The sequence below is a fragment of the Gavia stellata genome, chromosome 6 (assembly GCF_030936135.1).
Source record: "Gavia stellata isolate bGavSte3 chromosome 6, bGavSte3.hap2, whole genome shotgun sequence".
NCBI classification, from domain to species: Eukaryota; Metazoa; Chordata; class Aves; order Gaviiformes; family Gaviidae; genus Gavia; species Gavia stellata.
In genome coordinates this window covers 20,347,846-20,370,844 of record NC_082599.1, presented here as the reverse complement: position 1 = coordinate 20,370,844, position 22,999 = coordinate 20,347,846, and the positions used below count along the sequence as shown (strand labels likewise).

General features: G+C 43.5%; 1 protein-coding gene across 3 annotated transcripts in view; it reads right to left on the bottom strand.

The window, feature by feature from the left end:
• PIP4K2A (phosphatidylinositol-5-phosphate 4-kinase type 2 alpha) overlaps positions 1–22,681 on the bottom strand; it is a 120,840-nt gene extending 98,159 nt beyond the window's left edge. For 2 of the 3 annotated variants that reach the window (XM_059818621.1, XM_059818620.1), the window contains exon 1: positions 22,541–22,662. In XM_059818621.1, coding sequence (XP_059674604.1) covers positions 22,541–22,651 — 111 coding nt within the window. In that variant the 5' untranslated portion in view covers positions 22,652–22,662. Of the gene's footprint in view, positions 1–22,540 lie in introns of all 3 variants that reach the window. The other variant, XM_059818619.1, reaches the window with a different exon arrangement.
• Between the last annotated feature and the right edge of the window lie 318 nt (positions 22,682–22,999).

Below are 22,999 nucleotides of genomic sequence, written 5' to 3'. Positions count from 1 at the left end.
GCAAAACACCCTGGTTCAGAAACAGGTCCAGAATACTCTGGAAGTATTTCATGTCCTATGCGGAATCAACTCAACTCTGCAGACTCCTCAAGCCCACACTGAGACCTGCCATCATTAAACAAAAGGAAGAACTAGAATATTTGCATGAAGTGGATGCACCATAACTCATGCATAGCCTAGAACCTGATTTTAAAGGACATTAGTACATAAGTACTGCCAGGTATCAGGTTTGATGTATGGAAGCCTGAATGTCGAAGAAAGTGAAAATACTAATTGTCAGAATAACTGCTTCAAACACAGAAGACTTTAGCATACAACACAATGCAGCACTACAGTGTTCATTTTGCTCATCTTCTCTGGCTGTAGCTCTGTGGCTGTCTAAGCCAGCTTGACAGTCAGATCTAGCACTTCTACAGCTCTGTCATTTGACAGGCCTTTTGTTGACCGCAGCTGGTGGAGACCAACCTGACCAGTAGTTAGCAGTTAGATCAACTCAGGCTGTGGGTTTCCAGCCTTTTGCTTCATGGCTGAGCTGAATTACATGGCTTGCCACTTGGCAAGTGCAAACAGTCTTGCCTCTTCTTCCCTTCTCTACCAACCCCTTCAATCAGAAAGCAAGCTGGTTCAGCCTATGAACCTAGAAAAAATGTGAATAAAACAAAGCCCAGAACACAGACCTTTTGCCAGATAAGTCTCCGGTCTTTCAGTAAGCTGAAGTGATTTACTGGATGATCAGACAAATACTAGAGCCAGCATAAACTAAGCAGTAGGAACTCAGCCTCCTTTTATTAAAGCCAGACACAGTTGAGATGGGCTTGATCAGAGTCATTTATCCCTTTACCTTATGTCACAGGTAGTGCTGCTGATCTGCTGCAATTTGTACTGATGGGACACAGTCTAGAAGAAAGATCACATAAGAAAAGACTAGCTACAAATAGGTCACTTGGGAGAAACCACTTGAATTTGAAGCATGTCTTTTATTGGAGTGGCAGAGAGAAGAGATTTACGTCTGTCTCTGAACAAAGACACAAATTAAAAGAGTGTGTTGGACAGCAGTAGATGCAGAAGAGAAGTTTTTTTTAGTAAGCCAGTTAACTGCTAGATGTACCATATAAAACACATGGCAGTGCACTGTGGCGGCACAGAAAAATGTATGTAATTTCAAGTAGAGTCCTCTTACATTTTTTTGCCCATGTAAATATTATACCTGCTTGCTCAAGACAGCTACAGAGTACTACTGCTGTGAGAGTTTGCAAGTGTACCCAACATGAGTAAAGTTAAAACTGAAAAGAATGAGGCTGAAGGGACACAAGATACTAAACCAAACAGCTTGCTCCCATTGCAAGGGGGACAGACTCATTGCCCAGCTACTCCCTGCATCCTGCCAGGCAGTTCTGCCTATCCCTTTTGCACTGGCTCTGGTACTTGTCAGATCCCACCAGAAACTAATTACTTCATTTCCTAAAAATATTTCCTCCTCCCTAAAAAGGTATTTTTCCTGCTGAATTGGTAAGTTTAACAGCTTGGCCAACGGTACAGTACTGGGGATGGTGAAAAAAGGAAGAAGAGTATAGGACCAAGACCAACAACTCCTGCTGCTGAGAGGAGGTAAAAGTGAAGTAACATAAAACTCAACCACAAGTTAAGTTACCCCTTCCAAGACTCCTACTGGGAGCATATAGTCAGATTCCCTAAAGACATGTAGATGCAAACAAGCTAATATAGCATTACCTATCTGGCAAACTGTTATTCAGAGTAGGCATAAATTGTCCCCCAGGGGAAAGATTTACTAAAGCACAACCCTAGACTGGAAAGGGACACAGCCACAGAAGTGTCAGTGATGCACATTCAAAAATAGAAGGGAAGAGACTAAGCATGGAAGAAAAGGATACAATTTCTTTTGTGTAAGATGACCTTCCATAGCCTTACATAATGCCAGGAAGGAGTCTCAGAGGACTAACTGAAAAAAGTAGAATAATTTTCCAATTTCTTGACAAAGATGCAGCAGAACAGTTTGCTGAGGTTTCTTTACCACTAACTGCAAACCCCAGACCATTAAAGACAGAATACTAAGATGGATAAAGTCTAATACATTAATTTTCAAGTTCAGCAATAGACTTAGACTTGGTGTCAGTGTCTCCAATTGGGACAAACAGAAGCACTTCAAAGATCCCCAAAAGTTACCATGGATACATACTATCTCTGTTCCAAAATGTGTTGGTTTTTGGTTGGTTTTGGGTTTGTTTGTTTTTGGTTTTTTTTTTTTTTTTTTTTTTTTTTTTTTTACACAAAATCCCATACAGAGACTACACTACACCTTCGTTTCCTTTACACTTTAGCTGGCTAGCATTTGCTGCCAAGAACTCTGAAAAACATTTCCACTAAAAGACTGGTATTTAAACTGGCAAGATCAGAGTAATTCAATTTTACTGCTTCCTTTCATAACATAGAAAGTGCAATATTGATTAAGTGTTAAGAGAGGTAAAGCTAATTAGAGGAGACCTGATCAGGCAGAATTTGGTTTCTGTTGCTAGAGGACAACAAGCTCAAGAATAAACCAACTTACTAGGGTAAGTCTGTTGGTAAAGCTTATACCAGCAGAAACTTCAACCAACAGCAGACTTCAAGAGATTTCACTTTTTCTTCTATTGCTCCTCCCCTTGATCATCACCAGAATTAACACTTTCAAGTTTTGAAGTCACTAGCCTCTGTGCAGGGAGAGAAACCACTACAGCTCAGAAAAGGATCCGGTTCACAGCTGGCTTAGACTGAGACTTAGCCTTTCCTCTGCAGCAAGGAATCACACTGCCCAACTCCCAGCATGCTCTCTTGCCCACCAACTGCTCCTACCAGTGCTTAAAAAGGCCATGAGGAGAACCAAGTAATTTTGCTCATTATTTCAGAATAGAATCATAGAATCGTTTAGCTTGGAAGAGACCTTTAAGATCATCAGGTCCAACTGTAAACCTAACACTGCTAAATCCACCACTAAACCATGTCCCTAAGCGCCTCATCCACACATCTTTTAAATACCTCCAGGGATGGTCACTCAACCACTTCCCCGGGCAGCCTGTTCCAATGCCTGACAACCCTTTCAGTGAAGAAATTTTTCCTAATACCCAGTCTAAACCTCCCCTGGTGCAACTTGAGGCCATTCCCTCTTGTCCTGTCACTCATCACTTGGGAGAAGAGACCAACACCCACCTCGCTACAACCTCCTTTCATGTAATTGTAGAGAGCAATGAGGTCTCCCCTCAGCCTGCTCTTCTCCAGGCTGAACAACCCCAGTTCCCTCAGTCGCTCCTCATAAGACTTCTGCTCCAGACCCCTCACCAGCTTCGTCGCCCTTCTCTGGACACGCTCCAGCACCTCACTGTCCTTCTTGTAGTGAGGGGCCCAAAACTGAACACAGTATTCGAGGTGCGGCCTCACCAGCACCAAGTACAGGGGCACCATCACCTCCCTATTCCTGCTGGCCACACTATTTCTGATACAGGCCAGGATGCCGTTGGCCTTCTTGGCCACCTGGGCACACTGCTGGCTCATCTTCAGCCGGCTGTCGACCAACACCCCCAGGTCCTTTTCTGCGGGGCAGCTTTCCAGCCACTCCTCCCCAAGCCTGTAGCGTTGCATGGGGTTGTTGTGACCCAAGTGCAGGACCCGGCACTTGGCCTTGTTGAACCTCGTACAATTGGCCTCAGCCCATCGATCCAGCCTGTCCAGATCCCTCTGCAGAGCCTTCCGACCCTCCAACAGATCAACACTCCCGCCCAACTTGGTGTCATCTGCAAACTTGCTGGGGGTGCACTCAATCCCCTCATCCAGATCATCGATAAAGATATTAAAGAAGACCGGCCCCAAAACTGAGCCCTGGGGGACTCCGCTTGTGACCAGCCGCCAACTGGATTTCACTCCATTCACCACAACCCTTTGGGCCCGGTCACCCAGCCAGTTTTTTACCCAGCAAAGAGTGCACCTGTCCAAGCCATGAGCAGCCAGTTTCTCCAGGAGAATGCTGTGGGAAACAGTGTCAAAGGCTTTACTGAAGTCTAGGTAGACCACACCAACAGCCTTTCCCTTGCCCACTAAGCAGGTCACCCTGTTATACAAGGAGATCAGGTTACTCAATGTGCTGGTTTTGGCTGGGTTAATTTTCTTCACAGTAGCTAGTACAGGGCTATGCTTTAGATTTGTGCTGGAAGCAGTGTTGATAACCAGGATGTTTTCGTTACTGTTGAGCAGTGCTTAGACAGAGTCAAGGCCTTTTCTGCTTCTCACACCACCCCACCAGCGAGGAGACTGGGGGTGCACAAGAAGTTGGGAGGAGACACAGCCGGGACAGCTGACCCCAACTGACCAAAGGGATATTCCATACCAGATGACATCATGCTCAGCATATAAAGCTGGGGGAAGAAGGAAGTGGGGGACGTTCAGAGTGATGGCATTTGTCTTCCCAAGTAACCATTATGCATGACAGGGCCCCTCTTTCCCGAAGAGGGCTGAACACCTGCCTGCCAATGGAAGTAGTGAACCAACTCCTTGTTTTGCTTTGCTTGTGTGCATGGCCTTTGCTTTACCTATTAAACTGTCTTTGTCTCAACCCCTGAGTTTTCTCACTTTTACTCTTCTGATTCACTCCCCCATCCCACTGGGGAGGAATGAGCAAGCAGCTGTGATGTGCTTAGTTGCCGGCTGGGGTTAAATCTCAACAGTCAAGCAGGACCTGCCTTTCATAAACCCATGCTGACTGGGCCTGATCACCTGGTTGTCTTGTACATGCCATGTGACAGCACTCAAGACGATCTGCTCCATAACCTTCCCTGGCACCGAGGTCAGGCTGACAGGCCTGTAGTTCCCCAGATCCTCCTTCGTCCCTTCTTGTAGATGGGCATCACATTTGGTCACCTCCAGTCCACTGGGACCTCCCCGGTTAGCCAGGGCTGCTGGTACATGATGGAAAGTGGTTTGGTGAGCACTTCTACCAGCTCCCTCAGCACCCTTGGGTGGATCCCATCTGGTCCCATAGACTTGTGGGTGTCTAAGTGGTGTAGCAGGTTGCTAACCATTTCCCCTTGGATTGTGGGGGCTTCATTCTGCTCCCCATCCCTGTCTTCCAGCTCAGGGGGCTGGGTACCCCTAGAACAGCTGGTCCTACTATTAAAGACTGAGGCAAAGAAGGCATTAAGTACCTCAGCCTTTTCCTCATCCTTTGTCACTGTGTTTCCCCCCACATTCAATAAAGGATGGAGACACTCCTTAGCCCTCCTTTTGTTGTTAATGTATTTATAGAAGCATTTTTTGTTGTCTTTTACGGCAGTCGCCAAGTTAAGTTCTAACTGGGCTTTGGCCCTTCTAATTTTCTCCCTGCAAAACCTCATGACATCCTTGTAGTCCTCCTGAGTTGCCTGGCCCTTCTTCCAAAGGTCATAAACTCTCCTTTTCTTCCTGACTTCCACCCAAAGCTCTCTGTTCAGCCAGGCCAGTCTTCCCCACCAGATCATCTTTCAGCACATGGGGACGGCCTGCTCCTGCACCTTTAAGACTTCCTTCTTGAAGAGCGTCCAGCCTTCCTGGACTCCTTTGCCTTTCAGGACTGCCTCCCAAGGGACTCTGTCCACCAGGCTCCTAAACAGGCCAAAGTCAGCCCTCCAGAAGTCCAAGGTAGCAGTTCTGCTGACCACTCTCCTTACTTCTTTGAGAATTGAAAACAATGATAATTTCATGATCACTATGCCCAAGACAGCCTCCAACCATCACATCAGGTGTTCACAAACAACAGGTCCAGCTGGACGCCTTCCCTAGTTGGCTCACTCACCAGCTGTACTGGGAAGTTACCTTCCACACACTCCAGGAACCTCCTAGACTGTTTCCTCTCTGCCGTATTGTACTTCCAGCAGACATCTGATAAGTTGAAGTCTCCCATGAGAACAAGGGCTAGCGATTATGAGACTTCCGAGCTGCTTATAGAATATTTCGCCAGTCTCTTCATCCTGGTTGGGTGCTCTATATTGACTCCCACCATGGTATCTGCTTTGTTGGCCTTCCCCCTGATTCTTACTCAAACACTCAAATCATCATCATCATTAAGCTCTACAAAATCAAAACACTCCCTAACATACAGGGCTACCCACCACCTTTCCTTCCCTGCCTATTCCTTCTGAAGAGTTTACAGCCATACATTGCAGCACTCCAGTTGTGCGAGTCATCCCACCATATTTCCATGACAACAACTATGTCAGTTTTCTGCTGAACAATGGCTTCCAGCGCCTCCTGTTTGTTGCCCATGCTGCATGCATTGGTGTAGATGCACTTCAGCTGGGCTATTGATCCTGACACCTTTAAGGCAGAAGCAGCTCTAATTCCTACCTGACCATTGTCAGGTGCTTCTGTGGTTTCTAACACATCAACAACCCTTGTGTCTTTGCTGCCACATGGATCTCCATCCCCTACCTCCACTGAGACAGCAGACCAAAAGATCTTGCTAGCACACCATCCCTCAAACATTGGCATGCTGCCCCCAGGCTTATCTCTAGTGAGCCTGGTTTTACCCCTTGCCCCTTCAAATACAGTTTAAAGCTCTTTCAATGAGCCCTGCTAACTCCTGTGCAAAGATCCTTTCCCTCCTTTGAGACAGATGTACCCCATCCATTGCCAGCAGGCCTGGTGTCATGTAAACCAACCCATGATCAAAAAACCCGAAATCCTGCCAGTGACACCAGGCTCAGAGCCAGGTACTGATCTTCTGGGTCTTCCTGTTTCTTCCCTCATCATTCCCTGCAACTGGAAGGATAGAGAAGAACACGACTTGTGCTCCGGATCCCTTAACTAGTCGCCCCATTGCCCCGAAGTCTCTCTTGATTGCCCTCGGACTTCTTGTTGCAACTTCATTGCTGCCTACCTGAAGACACAATAATGGATAATAATCTGAGAGTCATACTAGGGTAGGAAGCTTTCTCTTCACATCTTTAACCTGGGCCCCAAGGAGGCAGCAGACTTCCCTAAGAAGTAAGTTCGGTCTGCATATTGGGCCTTCGTTCCCGTCAGAAGGGAGTCTCCTATGACAATGACCCATCTTTTTTTCCTTTATGGAAGCAGCTTTGACGCAGGGCATAGGCCAACTTAACCTCAGCAACACCTCCAAGCTAGATGAACCATTGTCCTCGTTATTGTTTGGTTCCACTTGCAGAGCCTCAAAACAAAAGCCACTCGGATCCCACCCCTGTCCTCTCTGCTCTTCCCTCCCTGCCTCCAGACAGGATTAGTGTTCAGCAGGACACACAGCTGACCTGGCTGACCACACAGCCACACTCTTGTATTGCTGGCAGAGGGGGAACACAGGAACACAAGATTTTAGGCAGGACTTCCCCTTTGCACTACCATTCCATCACATTTACCCACTCGGACAGTGAAGCCATGCCTTTATTTAACAATTTGGCCAGAAATCAGAAACACAACTCTGCCCCAAAACATGTAAAACCCACATGAAATTCCCCTCTGTCCTAGGATACAGCCTCTTCCTCTTTCAGATGGAGGGAGGGAAGATGCAATGCCAGCTTTAGATATCTGGAAATCTTTAGGAACAAAGTCACTACACTGCAGCTTTACTGGCTTCAGGCTAGTTATTTTGTGCTTCCTGACCTTAAGTACCCCTTGGAGGCAAAAAAAAAGAAAAAAGAGCTAATAAATAATTGAAATAGTTCATTAGTAAATCACCATGGAAAGTTAACAAGATTAATTAAATGCCTTCAGATCTGTAGTGTTGGAGATAAGTGACAAGGAAAATGTCACTTATGTAAAAGATGTTTATATTCACACAGGAAGTATTTTATATTTCCAATAAAGCAATGCAACTATTCTGCAGTCATAGCCTGTATAGTTGAAGATGATTAACGATGTTGTGGAGAGTTTCTGCTGGTTGTTAGCTTAACTCAGCTTTGAAGCAACCTTGCATGATTTTTTGTTTCATTCAAGTTTTGGTGGCAATTATCCTTCCAAAACTTTAGACACCCAGATGATAAGCACCTCTATCTAATCAGTCACCTTGTACGCTTTTAAGAACGGATTTCACTGCCCATAACCTGGGCCAGTTGACTAGCTTAGGAGCAGAGCTCTAGGCTGGATTTGTTTGACTGCATTTCTATCACTGTTCCATTTAACATGCTTTTCCAAGGTAGCTGCAAAGCCGTCTGCTCAGAGGGAGCTGTGAAACAGGTAGCTAGTGCAACAGCAAATCCTGCCAACTCCACCAAAAGCCCCAGTCAGATTCTCCAGAGCACTTTCCTCCTTGCATTACTTAAGCAAATATATGTAAATGCACAGGATGAAGGCTTTAGAAAACACTTCATAAAGTGATTGGTTAATCAGGCAGAAAGTCAACTGTTCTGTGCTGGAAGATACAGTAAAATTCAAAAATAGCAATCTTTTGACTAGCCTATTTCTAAAAAAATTAAAATCTTAAAAATTGCAAGTTCCCCTTAGTTATGCAGTGGTAGTGCTGTGACTCACTGCACACTATTTATTTTATGTTCAAGGAGTCTAAAAGCTCAGCATTTTCATTGCTGGTTTGTCAGGCTTGTTGAAAAAATGGTCTCTGAAGCCTCAGTTTGTAAGAGCTGTTATGGCAAAATGAATCCAAACAACAAATGCAGAAGGTGGGACTGGATGCTTTTGTCCACCCTACATTGAGCTCTAAGACATTAGATATATCTGAAAACTTAGCTAATACTGGAAAGTTAGCTTTGTCAGAGACATGCCTGTTCTTCAAAAAGTGATTAAAAAGTTTGGGACAAACTGTAGAGAGATTACTGTATGGCACAACTGCATCAACAACAAAGTTTACCATTCCTGAACTAAATACATTTCAACAACCAAGATGACCATTTTTATAAACTAAGCATCCTTTATGGTTACAAACTGCAGAATTATATTTAAAACATTTGGCACATCATGAGGGGGAAAAACATGACTACCCAGAAAACTACTATTAGCCCATACTTTAATCTGGTATGGAAAAAATGGGGTGCCTTGGAGCAAAGCTTCGGATATACTCCATAGTATCTGGAAAGCTAAGTATCTGCATTCCCGAACAAAGTTGCATGTCAGAGTCCAGCTAAAGTAACTTACAAACCCATACACACAAAGCATGTCTTGTTCTTCAAACTCTGAAGTTGCTTGTGAATATTGTTATTTTATACTCTTAGTTTACAGACTTCTGGCCTGAGGAGGGGTTATGATACTTAAAGCCCTATTCTCTCCAGAATTTGGGGTTTTTTTTATCATATAGTAGGTCAGCTTCCTGATTAAACCAGTATACACATACATACTTCCCCAGTGCACACTGACATGACTCATACACAAGACTGACATCCCACAACAGTGGGTACAACAACATTGTCCAGAGAAGCATCAGACCACATGCAATACCAAATTTCATTTTGAAGCAAGATTTACTTTTCTATTCAGTGAAATAAGGTTATAAAAATGGAAAAGCTCTCATCAGCTTTTCTTAAATATATGAAATAGCAGGAGAAAAATTAGTGGAGATTTGTTTGTGTTAGAAGACTTGCATGCTCTCAGTATGGGTATTACATACTGATCAGCCTCTAGCAAGCTTGTCAATACCAATGCAAATAACATGCAGACTAGAGAGTGCTGGGAGAAGACAGCTACATCAGGGAATCTTGATTATCAAGTCCATCTTCTGTAGCATCTCTGCCTGCTCTCCAAAAGTTATCTATGGCACTAATGGAATACCTGAGCAGACCTTCTAGGAGTAAAAAAACATGGTTAGAACTACACAAGTGGATAGTTAAGTTACAACAAGGGGTTTTTCCCCCCCTTCTCCTAATTTCTGTTTACAGGCCCAGCATACTTAAACAGTCTATCTGTACCACTTCTTTCCTAAGAGTCAAATGAGGACTTCCATTTCTAATAGCACATTTCCTCTCTCTTCACTTTGCCTGTACGATATATGAGTTTAAGTATTATTTCTCTTTACACATTTTGTCTAACATCACTGTTCTTGAGATGGCAAAGTCTTTACAACAGCACATGCAAAATACTTAAAGCTTTCTTCAAAGTATTTTAACAATAAAGTTAAGCTGCCAAGATTTAAACATACCTTTGGAGAAACAGACATGAAATGGGGAGGTGACACACAACAATAACTCTTGTGAAAAACTTATTTTAGGGTTCAATTCCTTAGTCTATCAAGTAAGGGGAAAGTGGCACTAAACATAGCTAGCATGAATTGACAAACCAGTTCTGAGCTCAAACTTGCCAGCTAGGAAAGCAACGGTAAGTAGTGGAAAACATGTAGCTCAAGGATCATACTTTACAGTCTCAGTCCTCTGTTGCCTCTTCCACGAACTTGAAGACATAGTATTAAATTTCAATCATCCAAGTGATCTATTCCAGCTTGCACCACTATTTGAGTCAGTGTTCAGTAGCAGGTGAAGAAATGCATAGAAGCCTTTGCAGTAAAAATACTTGTCTCGATGAGTAGCTACAGAACTTCCATCTTGAGAACTCTACACAACCAAATCTATGTTCTTCCTTTAACAAAGGGCCTAGGTTTTTTATTTTTTAAATATCAACAGTGCTTGCCATGTCAGAAATGAGTTAATCTCCCAAGTTAACTCTTTTCAAAGACTTTTATTAGTAAGATGAAAGTTCACAGAACATTTCAAACCTCCTCCTGCCTTTTTTTTTTGAGGAACGGGCTATATATATGTCAAGAGTCCATCAGCAAGACACAGACGATCCAGGTTCCTGTCATTTTTGCTTATCAAGAAACTAATATTGCTCAGAATACAAGTTTGACAGAAGAACAAGCAACCCTGAAACATTAGTTATGTGTTTATATGTGACACAAATCTCCTGGTTGATGTCTTCAGCTCAGAAAGCGGTCCCACGGCACCATAAATAGAAGCAAGCAGGCTACTTCAGGTTAAGATGTTACCTCCCACCAGCTGAAGACAAGGATGTCTATGCCCTTGGCCAACTCAACTATAAAAAATAACACACATTGATTTAAAAAAAATAATCACACTTTAAATCCACTTTGTAAGCAAAGTAACACAGGCTCCCTTAAACCCGGAGTTTTAAAAAAAAAAAAGTAGTTTTCAATTTAGTTTTTGCCTTGCTTTTGAGTTAAACATATACACATAGGAATAGCTCTTAAGGGACTGAATTACTGTCTGACAGCTAGCCATATTTCCATACCCCTCTGTTCTTAATAATTTCTGAACCTTTGTTTAGATTATGCTGCGACAAGAATAGTACAGTATCCTGCGACAATGCCAAACAACAAGAATGTTTTCCTGCCCCTAATAATTCTTACAACAAGTAGATAAACGAGCATTTTTACATGCCAAGTAACATACGGATGGCTTAGCCACTTCAGCAGCACAAGGACACCCTCCAAACTACCAGTCATTACATACGTTCTATTACAGAATGGTTAGAGATGTGGCTTTTCGGGAAAGAATAGTCTGCATTTTGAAGGGCATTTACAATGGTATGGAGTCCAGATTAGTTAGCAAGAACAAGCCCATTGTAAAAGAGTCACCACTGTTTACATCCCAATGGCCCTTCATCTTTCAGGCAATCAATGCATCATGCAGGAGGAACCACTGTTTTCAGGTTCTTCCAGTAAATTCTTAGATGCTCAGCCTTTAATTGTGAAGCAAGTAATGTTCAACCAGAAAACCTTAGGAGGTCATTCACAGGACAATGAATAAGTTGATGACTTAAATATGAAAGCCTGGGAGATTTCCTCAACAAGACATGAATATTAAAAGATATCCTACCAAATGACACCTTCCAAGAAGAAACTGGGAATATACCTTCTCTAAAAGATTCAAGTACAAAATAATGCCTGAAGAGTAATTACCTTGAAAAGCGAACTAAAAACACCACTACCAACCTCAGATAATTGTTGTATGTTGGGAAAAAATTCCTAACAAGTGGTATTGGGACCTGTGATGGAAAAGGAAAAAACCCAACCCACTCCAACCAAGAAAAAGGTGTAGAGCACTTGCAAGATTCACGATGCTCAAGATTTCAATACTATTTTGCTTTGATGTACTGCAACAGAACAAGCTGAGGAGAGATGGAGAGTACTGGATTCTGTGAGCCCAGAGACATCTGAACTCTGTTAACATCCCTGAGCCAACATAGCCCGAAGGGCATTGCTCACTCAAATGAAATAACCAGCTACAACCGCCTGCAGCTGTAGGTAGGAAAGAGAAAGCAGCATTGTTGAATCAGCTGAAGCCCAAAATAACAGCTGGAGAAACTGCTATATCAGGAACTCCGTGCATCCACAGAAATAGGCAAGGGGTTCTGAAAGCAGTGGTTGCAGTGCTTTTTGCCTGCACACAGGTACGCATGTTTGTTAACAAGCACTAAGATTTTGTTTCTGTAAATTAGTTTTACCACTTGTCTTCTGTGGGCTGGGGGAATATCCAGAAAGCTTTTGTTTGTTTGTCCTGTCAACTGTGCAAGCACAGGAGAAGGCTGATTTACACATTATGGATTGCAAGTGAAGCATGAGTCAGACTGAAAACTCACTAATCTGATGATTCAGCTTAAGACCCAAAAGAATAACTACACCAGAAAGTTTCTCTTCAATCCTCCTCTGCTGAACTTATTATCACCAGAGGAGGGAAAAAACCATCGAGAGCAGCCAGGAAACCCTAGTTTGCATCAGCCCCAAGCTGCTGCACAGGAGGGTGGTGCTGAGCTGCAGCACCTCACTGAGCATCTGACACTGCATTTCAGTTCGAGTGAGTCATTTCTGAGTCCTCCAACTGCAAGTTTGTGGTGACTAAGGAGGAGGAGGTTGGGTATGCGCTTTCCAGTGAAGTCAGCTTGTTTGAGACTGCTATCTTTCCCAGAAAGACAACCAGCTCTTTTGAATAGCCAACTGAGACAGAATGTGTTGGTAAGTACTTCCTCTTCAAGGACTTAGGATAAAAATAATTTCATTTCAAGTATAAGCCTTTAAATATTATCACTACTTGGACCAAACAGTCTCAGATATGTACTTTATGAATCAAGAACAGATTTGCATACCATCTTTAAAACCAGAGTTGTATATCTTTATATAGGCTGTTTGAAGAAGTCTGGAAGAGATCACATTATTTTTCTTTCAGGATTGAAAAAGGTATAGAAACCCTCTAGTAACAGAATAGTACATAAGAACAAACTCCAGAGAAGAGAGATCTACCCAAACAGCATCTTAGTGATCGTCTTAATTTGCAAAAGAAAAATCATACAATACTTCCTGAAAAAGGGATACTCAATTACAGAGGCACAAATTTTAGAACCGCTACCCTGAATGCGAGTGTTTGTGCCACTGTTCCCAGAATTACATAGAAGCCAAAAGTAACCTTGTCTACCATTAGGCAACCTTTATTAAAAAAGCAAAAAGCAAGTATTAGGATCATAACTTCAAAATCTAAAATAAAAATAGATAACCTATTCCTCACTCAACTGCCTTCTCAATTCTTGATATTTTGCAATGTGGTTTTCCAGACCAGGCTCTAGATTTAGATCAAAATACAGAAAGTCAGAAAGACTGAAGCAGGAAGCTCAGACATTAGCAACCTTGCTTTTGTTATGTCAATCTTCTGATTTTTGCTCAGTTCTGAGCAACCATAATACATTAGATTTGCATGCTGTAAAGGCCCTGACAATTACATACTTGGAGTCTTTCTCTTTGAGCTCCTCTAGGAAGTTTTCTGTTATAATCATCCAGAACCCAACTGACGATGAGGGCCACACCACACTGTAACACCAGTAAATACTCTCTAACTACAGACAACTTACATGGCTGAGAGAGCAAACAAGTACACTGAACAAATAGAAACACAGCCAGCAACACTATGACATCAGAACCAGCTGTACCAAAAATGGGTTGGTACTTAAGTGATCTAGCAAGGGTCTACAAAACAGTGGGCAACAAGATCAAAGCAGAACTAAACTCTGCAAAACAGCTTTAAGTCTACTTTGCAACAGGACGTGCTGCAGATGAAGGGCATTATATCAGAACTATTAGTTTAATAACAGAATTATTGAGGCTTGGCACCACAAGCTAATCAGATATTGCTCAGTTTCAGTTCCGTGTAATAAAACTGTTACTAAGCTGCTTTCTTTTGACTGGTCTTAGGCTAACCAAGTTGGATATTTTCCTCTCTCCCTCCTCCAGAAAAAAAAAAAGTTAGTGACCGCTACAGCAACAGGCTTGGCATCCTATAAGAGAACATTCAAGGTAGGATTCTCAAGAGTTACTATTGTTTAGCAGTCTTCCAAATGCTGGCACTTATCTCTAAAAGCAACTTCAAAAGTTTCAGCCCCTAGGAAGCCATTATGACTAGAAACCAACAGGTACAATATAGTAATGTATTTTGTAAGAGACAGAACTGTTTATCTCAAGATTAATATAGTTGAGAAAGGTCTCCATATTGAAAGTGCAGAATCCACAGTGAGAGTTCTCTACTCAAGTGTTCTGTTTTACTATGGGCAACAGTGTAACTCCAGGCTACCGAATATGAAATTGAGCTGTAGACAGGAGATCACTGGTCAGTCAAAGAGTACACACCAGAGCTATTAGAGTCCCTCCAACTGTCCTAAGCAACTATAAAAACTCACCTTAAAGTACACATACATCAGTCTCTTCCCTCCACTCTCCCTGCAGTGTGTTTGCAGCTCCTCTTCTAAGCTGGGACTGACACTTGTGGATATGGCCTGGTGTGGTATAACAACCCTACCCTGTTCACTCCTCTGCATTAGCTTTTCCTCTAGCGCACCTCCCCAAATGAACACACCACAGGATCAGATCAGTGCCAGAGAGAGTGGAAACAAGTCCAGCAGCCCCAGCTTTAGCTGGCTTCAGTATTGCGGAGGCTGTGGTTTGACTAGCCTTATGCTAGCTTAAACCGGCACTTCCTTACAAAGAAGTTATTTTGCAGCATCTTTCCTGCTTTGCACCAACGCCATGTTCTTTATGCTGGAACAGCTGTTTGCATGGCTGGACAGTGAACTTCAGTGAATTACGGTCCCTCTAAAAACTCCTCAAAATGTACTACTTTTTCTGGATTATTACTTTGGAGCTGGGTAATTACTAAGGAAACAGATATGGCTGAACTTGGTAACCATGAAGACTGGAATGGGAGAGACTTGATTGATAAAATGCAAACACAGGAATAGCAGAGTTGTGAGAGGAGATTGAGACACCAAGAGGGAGACTAGGAAAAGTGAAAGATTAAACCAGTCAGCTCAAGCAGCTGCAAGGTGGTTCTGTAAGTCTCAACCTCACCAAGGAGCTCCACAAGCTTTCTAATAATGCCACATAAGGGAATGTGATTTTTTCAGTTTTGTCTTACAATCTAAAAGGATCATGCATATATTCACAGCTGTGTTAAGAATGTTAAGGTTGCCTTGGGAACTTACAATGCACATAAAAGAGCTGGATTAGACTAATTACCTTGCCTCAGTACACAAGGTAGTTGTTCACCAAGTCTGATGAAAAATAAGTACTCTAAAAAGTGTATGGCCATTAAGTATTTCTACTGCAAACTATTCAACCCTGCTCTTTGAAGATAAAGCTAATGTTTTCTTTTCAGTTTGTGACATCCATCACTACAGCATTCAGCTACTTCAAACAATTTTCACAACACCCTTATTAAGCAATCTCTCAACACAAAACTAATTAACTTATTATAGAACAGCCCAGGCTCTATAGAAAGATCATAAGACAGATGTTCACATAACAAACCACATGCAAGAAGTTACCATCTCAACAATTCAAAGCTAACCCATTTCACCACATACCAGGATGCAGGCCATGAAAACTAACAAGGTTTGTCATTACCATCCCATAGCCAAGGCAGCAATTTCTTAGACTGCTTCAGCTATTTTGCTATGTGCAAACACGTGCTTTACCAACAGTGAAAATGAGGAAGAGGAATCAGGACTTTTGTTAGACATCTAAATAGTAAGCATCAAGTAGAAAAAGTAGAAAAAGATGGAAATAGGCCTTGGGAGTAAACATAAAATAATGAATTCATACTGGAATCCATTACCCACAACCGGAGTCATAATCACTTAAGTCAGGAGAATGAAGATGAACATGCACTTCTTTAAAGCCTTTAAAACTTCATAGTTCAACAACAAAGACGACTAACCTTTCAACAAGTCAAGATATTTGTAAGCCAACATGACTGCAACTCTAACTGAGCACTTAGCTCTAGCAAGATTACACTGAAGATCTATTCCACCTTACTCTAAAGTTGTCATGAAGTTGCATAATGTACAGCTAGCCTATGGAACCCTACGGCACAAGACATTTTCAAGGAACAGCAGAAAACAGCACTGTACAGGAGGAACTGCATAATGGAGTGAGTCAGTTATATTGAACAAAGTTTGTCACCCTGAAACTACAGGAGGAAAATAAACATCTACCAGGCTCTGGCCAATGGGCATAATGCAAGTGTCTGCTTTAATGAGCAAGGAATTCTAAAATAATCCCCTAGAGACTCTGAAGAGATCTGGTGCAGGGTACTCAAATAAGATGACTAAGTTGAGTCAGCAAAACAAATTTGTTTCACCTGTTTGCTTCGCTGACCATTGTCCAGCCATTGGTTAATGAAATTCAGTTTCAAAAATCTACAGGCAAAAAAACCCTAGCCTTTGCAGTACCTTATCTTGTAGAGCGGAAGAAACTACAGAAAGTAGCTTTGAAACTGCTGTCAGAGCTCTTTTCATAGCTCTTCCCATCTCATCCCTAATAAAAGCTATTCTATGTGTCCTTTTCAATAGTTCAGAGAAGGACATGAAATATCACTCCCATTTGTATTTCAGGCAGGAATGTTTACTACCTTAACCTAACTATAATAAATATTTACAGTTTGTGTTTCTACTAGTCCATCCACTCAGTTGCAAATCAGTATCAAATTAATTTCTGCAGTACACACAGCTTGACACCCAGAAAAGAATCAAGCTTTCAATAAATAGCTTTTCCTGTTCTACTTCCTTCTATATACAAACATCTGGGCTGAGTGCCCAGCTGACATTATTTTAAAATAGTTTTAATTGCTTTATTACCTGCTCTGCTGTAATCAATGCTATTTAATACGTTGTTTCTTCCTGCTTCTTAGAAAGAGACTTCTCCCATGTAGTCTACCACCACCTCCATTAAACAATTAGTAAGGTTTGTTGGGTTTTTTCCCCAAGCTCATTGTTATGAATCTCAAGGTAACTCTAAGATCAGTAACTTTAGTTTTACTTTGTCTCAGCCATTTTGAAAAGCCACTTAGAGCACAATTGCAGTAGTGATGTTCTGCATTAAATACAGATACTAGCAAGACAGCTGACAACACAACTGATGAGTAGCCCTCCCTGTATCAAGACATTTTCCAACCAACCTGTTGTGCTGTCAGCCGATGCCATGAGTCAACATTTAGTTCCGTATCCTCAGGGTTTCACTAGTCTCATAATCATTTAAGAGTATATGAGAAATACAGAGCCAGAAGTTATCAACTCCTGTAAGTTATGAAGATATATTGCTACTAGTAAGTGCTGTGGATTTGTTTTTGTGGATTTTTCCCCCCCTCTTTAAAGGAAACTGATCATAAACATAAGTCAGTAGTTTTTATTCCAGAGGGCATAACCTAGCTTTTCATTATTTTAGGCTTCATCTTTCTAGTGATCTACTCAATAAGCTCTTTTCAGTGTCATTTTCCTAAATGTACAATGTTCCAGGATAGGAAGTTCTCAGGAGAAAGGCCAGGTAAAGTCAATACTAAGAAACTTGATTTATGCCACAAATTGAGAGGATACACATTTACCTAGTAAGCTCTCCAGTGCCATTTTAAAACATAAGGACAGGCATGAATAAGTGAGCTATTTGTGTATTTGTCTGGATAAAAGTTACTAACAGGAAAGACAAGTATGCTAGATAAGAAAAAACCCCGAACTGAAAACTGACAAGAACACAGACATTTTATAGCTTTCCGCAGGGATACAGAAGCTTTCTTAATGTGACCAAATATATCCTAGTATGTATGAGGGGGAAAGATGCATTTACTTGTCATGCTTTTTTCCCTCCCCACTTCCAACTGTAACAGTGAATGAATCCAGGAGTTCCACGGCTCTCACGCCTTTTATTATTCTGCCCTCATGTTGTTCCACTTTTGTTAAAAAGATCAAGCCAGAGCCGAGAGTGCAACAGTAGCATCAGGCTCACAGTGCCTCATGTGACTAGTTGAAGGAGGTTGTGGAGTTTATTATCTGCTGAATTCTTCACCCATGGAAAGTACACTCTTTCTGATGTACTCTGCAATATGTTGGGGGGAAAAGAAGTAATTTGATCTATGTATTCTTATTGTTCCACTTGCTTATTAGGCAGCAAGTGCCACTGAGAAGTCAGACACTGCTAAATTTTTAGATCAGCTTGTAATTATCCAAGAAACAGATGGCGATTACGGATTCCAGGGGCGGGGGGAAGGGGGAGAGTTTGTTTGGTTTTAGTCACGTTGTTTTTTTTAAACTTGTACAGTATGCTCAATAACTTCATTAGGCATTCATTTTCTTGTCCTAAATATATTTAATGGTTGACACAGTAGGTGAGGTCTCCAGCAGTCCATTCTTTACCTCAAAATTAGTTGCAAAACCCCCCACTTCTATTAATTTTCTTCCATCTTTGGGTTTGGTATGTTTTGAAGGACCTAAGCCTAGCTCCCCACAAATTCCCAGCTTTCCTAACAAGCTTCTAACAGAAGCAGACAACCAACATGAGCGAGAGCAGACTCACCATCATTGTGCCTGGGACGATCATCATACACTGCAGAAAACACAGGATGCCTGGCTTTCATTTTTGGCACCAAAAGCAAGGAGGAAAGAATTACTTTCAAAAGCATTAGGCAAAAAAAATTACCTGCCACCTTCCTTCCCTCTCCTCCTTCCCACAGTTACTGGAAATGCAGCAGCAGCGACAATATGAAGGTAAGAATAAGGATGTTATTTACCACATCAGTTGTAAATGAAATAATATTACAATTATGTTAACTAGCTAAAAATATAGCTTTAAGTCATACTAACCACTGAGTTTAACTATTTGTTTCAGCAGCACAGCCAGATTATCTTTGACACAGGGTAAAAGACCGAGATAAGATCAAATCTTAATGATGCAGATGCCTGCAAGATCCAAGCACACTGACAATCAGTCTTCGCTGCTGCAAGTGATCAGTATTATAATCTCATCTACAAAATGGGACACAGTTACTTTCCCTTTCACTTAGCAGAAAGTTTCATTCAACAGTGTATTTCAGCATATCAAGAAATGAATTTACAGCTCTGAATATGAGCACATATTTTCTTGCTTATTAAGATATTTGGTATGTTTTCCCCTCACATGCCCTTTAAGTTATTACTGAATTTGACTGCATTACAAAGGAGGGCTTTGCATTAGGTATCTCTCTATTTCTACCTAAACAACAACTGAGACCACCAAAGCAATTTGCTTACAGCTTCTTGGGGGGGGGGCAGTAATCTGTAAGAACCTTGGGTAACAGACACCTCCCTGCAGATTTTTTTCACCATTAAGAATTCACACCTTTGCTGTAAGCCCTCTGCCTGGTGACACCAATGCTCGAGATCTCCCTTTCTAGAGTCATGCTTCCTCCTAGCACAGGGAAGTTAAGAGAACAGTTTTCGTAACTTTTTCTTCAGATGGGGCTTCTTCACACATTCAATTTAAAATCTGAAAAATCCTCTAAAACTCAGCTATCAAGTACAGCAGTATTTTGGCCCTAAGATCAAAAAGTTAAAAAGCCTGCAGAAAAATCTGGTTTTCCCTTTTTATCTTCACCAAGTGCTTCCTTCCAGTATATGCTGCATCCTGTCAGAGACATGAAAACTGCATCTCAGCTTCACCATTTCAATACATACTGATCCCCCAAGACTGTTAGTAAGACTCAGAGACTGCTATTGTCTCATTAATTGATATACACGGCACTGGAAGTAGCCTTAAATAAGATTTTTCAAATGACTGCTATGTTCTAAGTTTATTTAATGACTATTGTCACGAACTATGATTTATGCTCATTTCCTAGCCTAACCTTTCCTTATGGATTTCTGTTTATTCTGCTAAGAAACTTAAGGATTCTCAATTCCTGCTCTTAATGAATCCACACACATAATTTGTATTTATCCCATGAGAAATTCTTGTTAGTGATAACAGAGTCTGTTCCAACCACACTGAACACTTGTTCAGTGAACATTTGCTGGACAGTGCCACATCAAGCATTACAAACCAACAGGGTAAGCATCTAGCAGAGGAGCCTGCAACACTTCAATGCTGTGCTCTTGGCCAGGAAGAGATGTTTAAATTTGGACACATCAAATTAACTTTTTTTCTAATGCTCTCTCATTCAGAGGGATTTTGCTTTCATGGGGCCCAAAGCATTACTCATGATTACACCTTGCAGCAGGGTAAAGAAATGGAAGAATATCTGCAGAACACACAGCGGATACTCACTCCTTACAACCATTGTCTTTACACGAGCATGAAGCTGTATTTTTCCAAGCCTGTTGTATTGATGAGCTTGCGCTTTGAGCCCCCCCAACTAAAGGATTTTAGTTTATGATTTTTAGTTGCGTGGCCATGAACCAGTACACTTACTTATTACGATTTACAACAGCTATGTACACCACAGAACATGATCGTAGGAGTCACGTGCAGTGTTGTGTTTGTCACTATTTACTTTGTTAGTATTTGCAGGGTACTGGAGAGGTCTTTCCTCTGAAAGTAGTGGTATTTCCAGTATGAACACATGTAGCAACGAGCTGTTGCAAGAGGAAGATCTCTCTTCTCGCCAGAGATCTTCTCCCTCCCTCTCCCTGGGGAGATTGCCGACAGCTAGCGCACTGCCATTCACTAGCAGTCTCTCACCCTGTAATTACCAGCTTGCTTTCTTGAATTGAAGAGGCCTGTTTGGGAATTTTTCTACAAATAATGCTAGCCACTAAAGAAGGCGCAAAAGAAACTCTTGCATTTAAGCCGAATTCTGGCAAATAGCATGTTGTGCACTTCCACAAATTAGAGATCTTTTTGCTCTGTGAATAAATATCTAGTTTCTCATCAGTTCATGATACAGGATGTCGCTGCTTCCAACTTACCTACAGAAAACTTGAAATCCTTTGTCCCCGTTTCCTACGGACTCGCAGGGCTATCCCTAAGCAGACTATTTAACCTCACTAGAGGTTCTCCTCTGTCATCCATACCATATTGGTATGTACAGTTAAAGCATTTCCCCCTAGATCTTCACTTCAGGCACTGTGCTGTTTCACACCGATCTAACAGCGCTTAGCCTCGGTGCTCAGCCTCCAGGCTTTGGGCAAAAAAACTACCAAAGTGTACACAAAGGAAAAAAACTCACATCATTTGGGCATGTAGGAAACAAAAGGAATACCGAGTTAATACTACAGACTGCTTTGCCTGTTTCGTAAAGCTGTTACAAAATTTGTAGTCTAACCTCAAACTGCACAGTGACAGTTATTCTTAGGTCTTCAGCAGCAACAAGAAGTAACAATATAAACCCAACATTTGGACATACAGACTTTGCACCACCGAGAGAAGAGAAGAAGTTTTTTGGCTTAACTACCCTGACACCTGGTTTTAGGTGATCTTTGGGCTCCACGCTTTTAACGCGCCATAGTTAAACGTGCTATTTAAAGATGTAAAGCTCCGACTTGAGCCTCATAATGCCCAAACCATGTGACATCTTTACCAGGCTCCTAATTTTAACGCTTAACAGCAGCAGTTCGACGTTACTGTACCCGGCACAGGGACTCTTTTGAAGACAGAGCAGCCCATCATCCGCAGGGTGATATAGCACTCCGCAAGTGTTGCAATTCTGCTGCTTTACCACATCAAAAACCGGCCCTCCTCCCCTCCCCCAAGCGCACAAAACCGTCAAGGGACACTCGCTCAAGCAAACTGCGCGGAAGACGGTAAAACTTCGCCAGCTGAACGCCAGTAACTGTGCGGGGCTGCTTTCGGGGGCTTTTAACCGCAGTGCGTTTATGCAACGCCCGCTCGCGGGTGGCGGCCGGAGCGGGGCGGCTCGGGCTCCGCCGGCAGCGCCGTCCCCTCGCGGGCACCACCCGTACGCTGGTTAACGAGCGGAACCGCGGATCGATAGGACACAGGCTACCGCGGGCAGCCCGGCCCGCCGCGGCCGGCGGCAGCCCCGCGCCTCCGGGGCAGCCGGGCGCGCGTCGCCCCCGCCCCGGCAGGACCCCGCAGCCTCCCCCGGCGCCCCCCGCCCGCACTCACCGCGCTCGGTAACGCGGCCCCAGCCCCCCCCCCGCCGGGGCGGAGGGCGACAACCGGCGGGCGGCTCCCGGCGGCGCGTGCCTCGCCGGGCCCGCCCGCCCCCCCCGCAGCCGCCCCGCATCCCCCCGCTCCCCGCAGCCCCCGGGAGGCGATGCCCCGGTGGGGCGGTCAGGCGGCGGGGTCAGTCGCGGCGCTTACCGAGTGGTTGACCCCCCACATGAGGACGCTGAGCAGCGGGTCGCTAGCCCGGAACAACTTCACTTTTTGCGCCACGAAGTGCTTTTTCTTGGTCTTGGTTTTACTCGCCATGACGGGCACGATGCTGCTGGGGGCCGCCATGGCGCAGCCGGCGGCGGAGGGGGGGGAGCGGCGGGAGGGCGGGCAGGGCAGAAAGGAAGGAAGGGGCGAGTCAGCGCCCCAGCCCCGCGGGCAGGCGGCCGGCGGCAGGCGGGCAGCCGCGGGATGCCGCGCACATCCCGGCCTGGCCGCCGGTGCCGCGCTCTGAAATGGCCCCGGTCGCGCGCCGCGGCCCGGCCACGCCCCGGCGCCCCTCCCCCTCGGGGTAGCCACCGCCCGCCACGCACCGCGCCGCCGCGCCCCGCCCCCGCAGCCGGCGCGGGAACGCCGGCGGAGTTTCTGTTCCTGCCGCCCCACTGC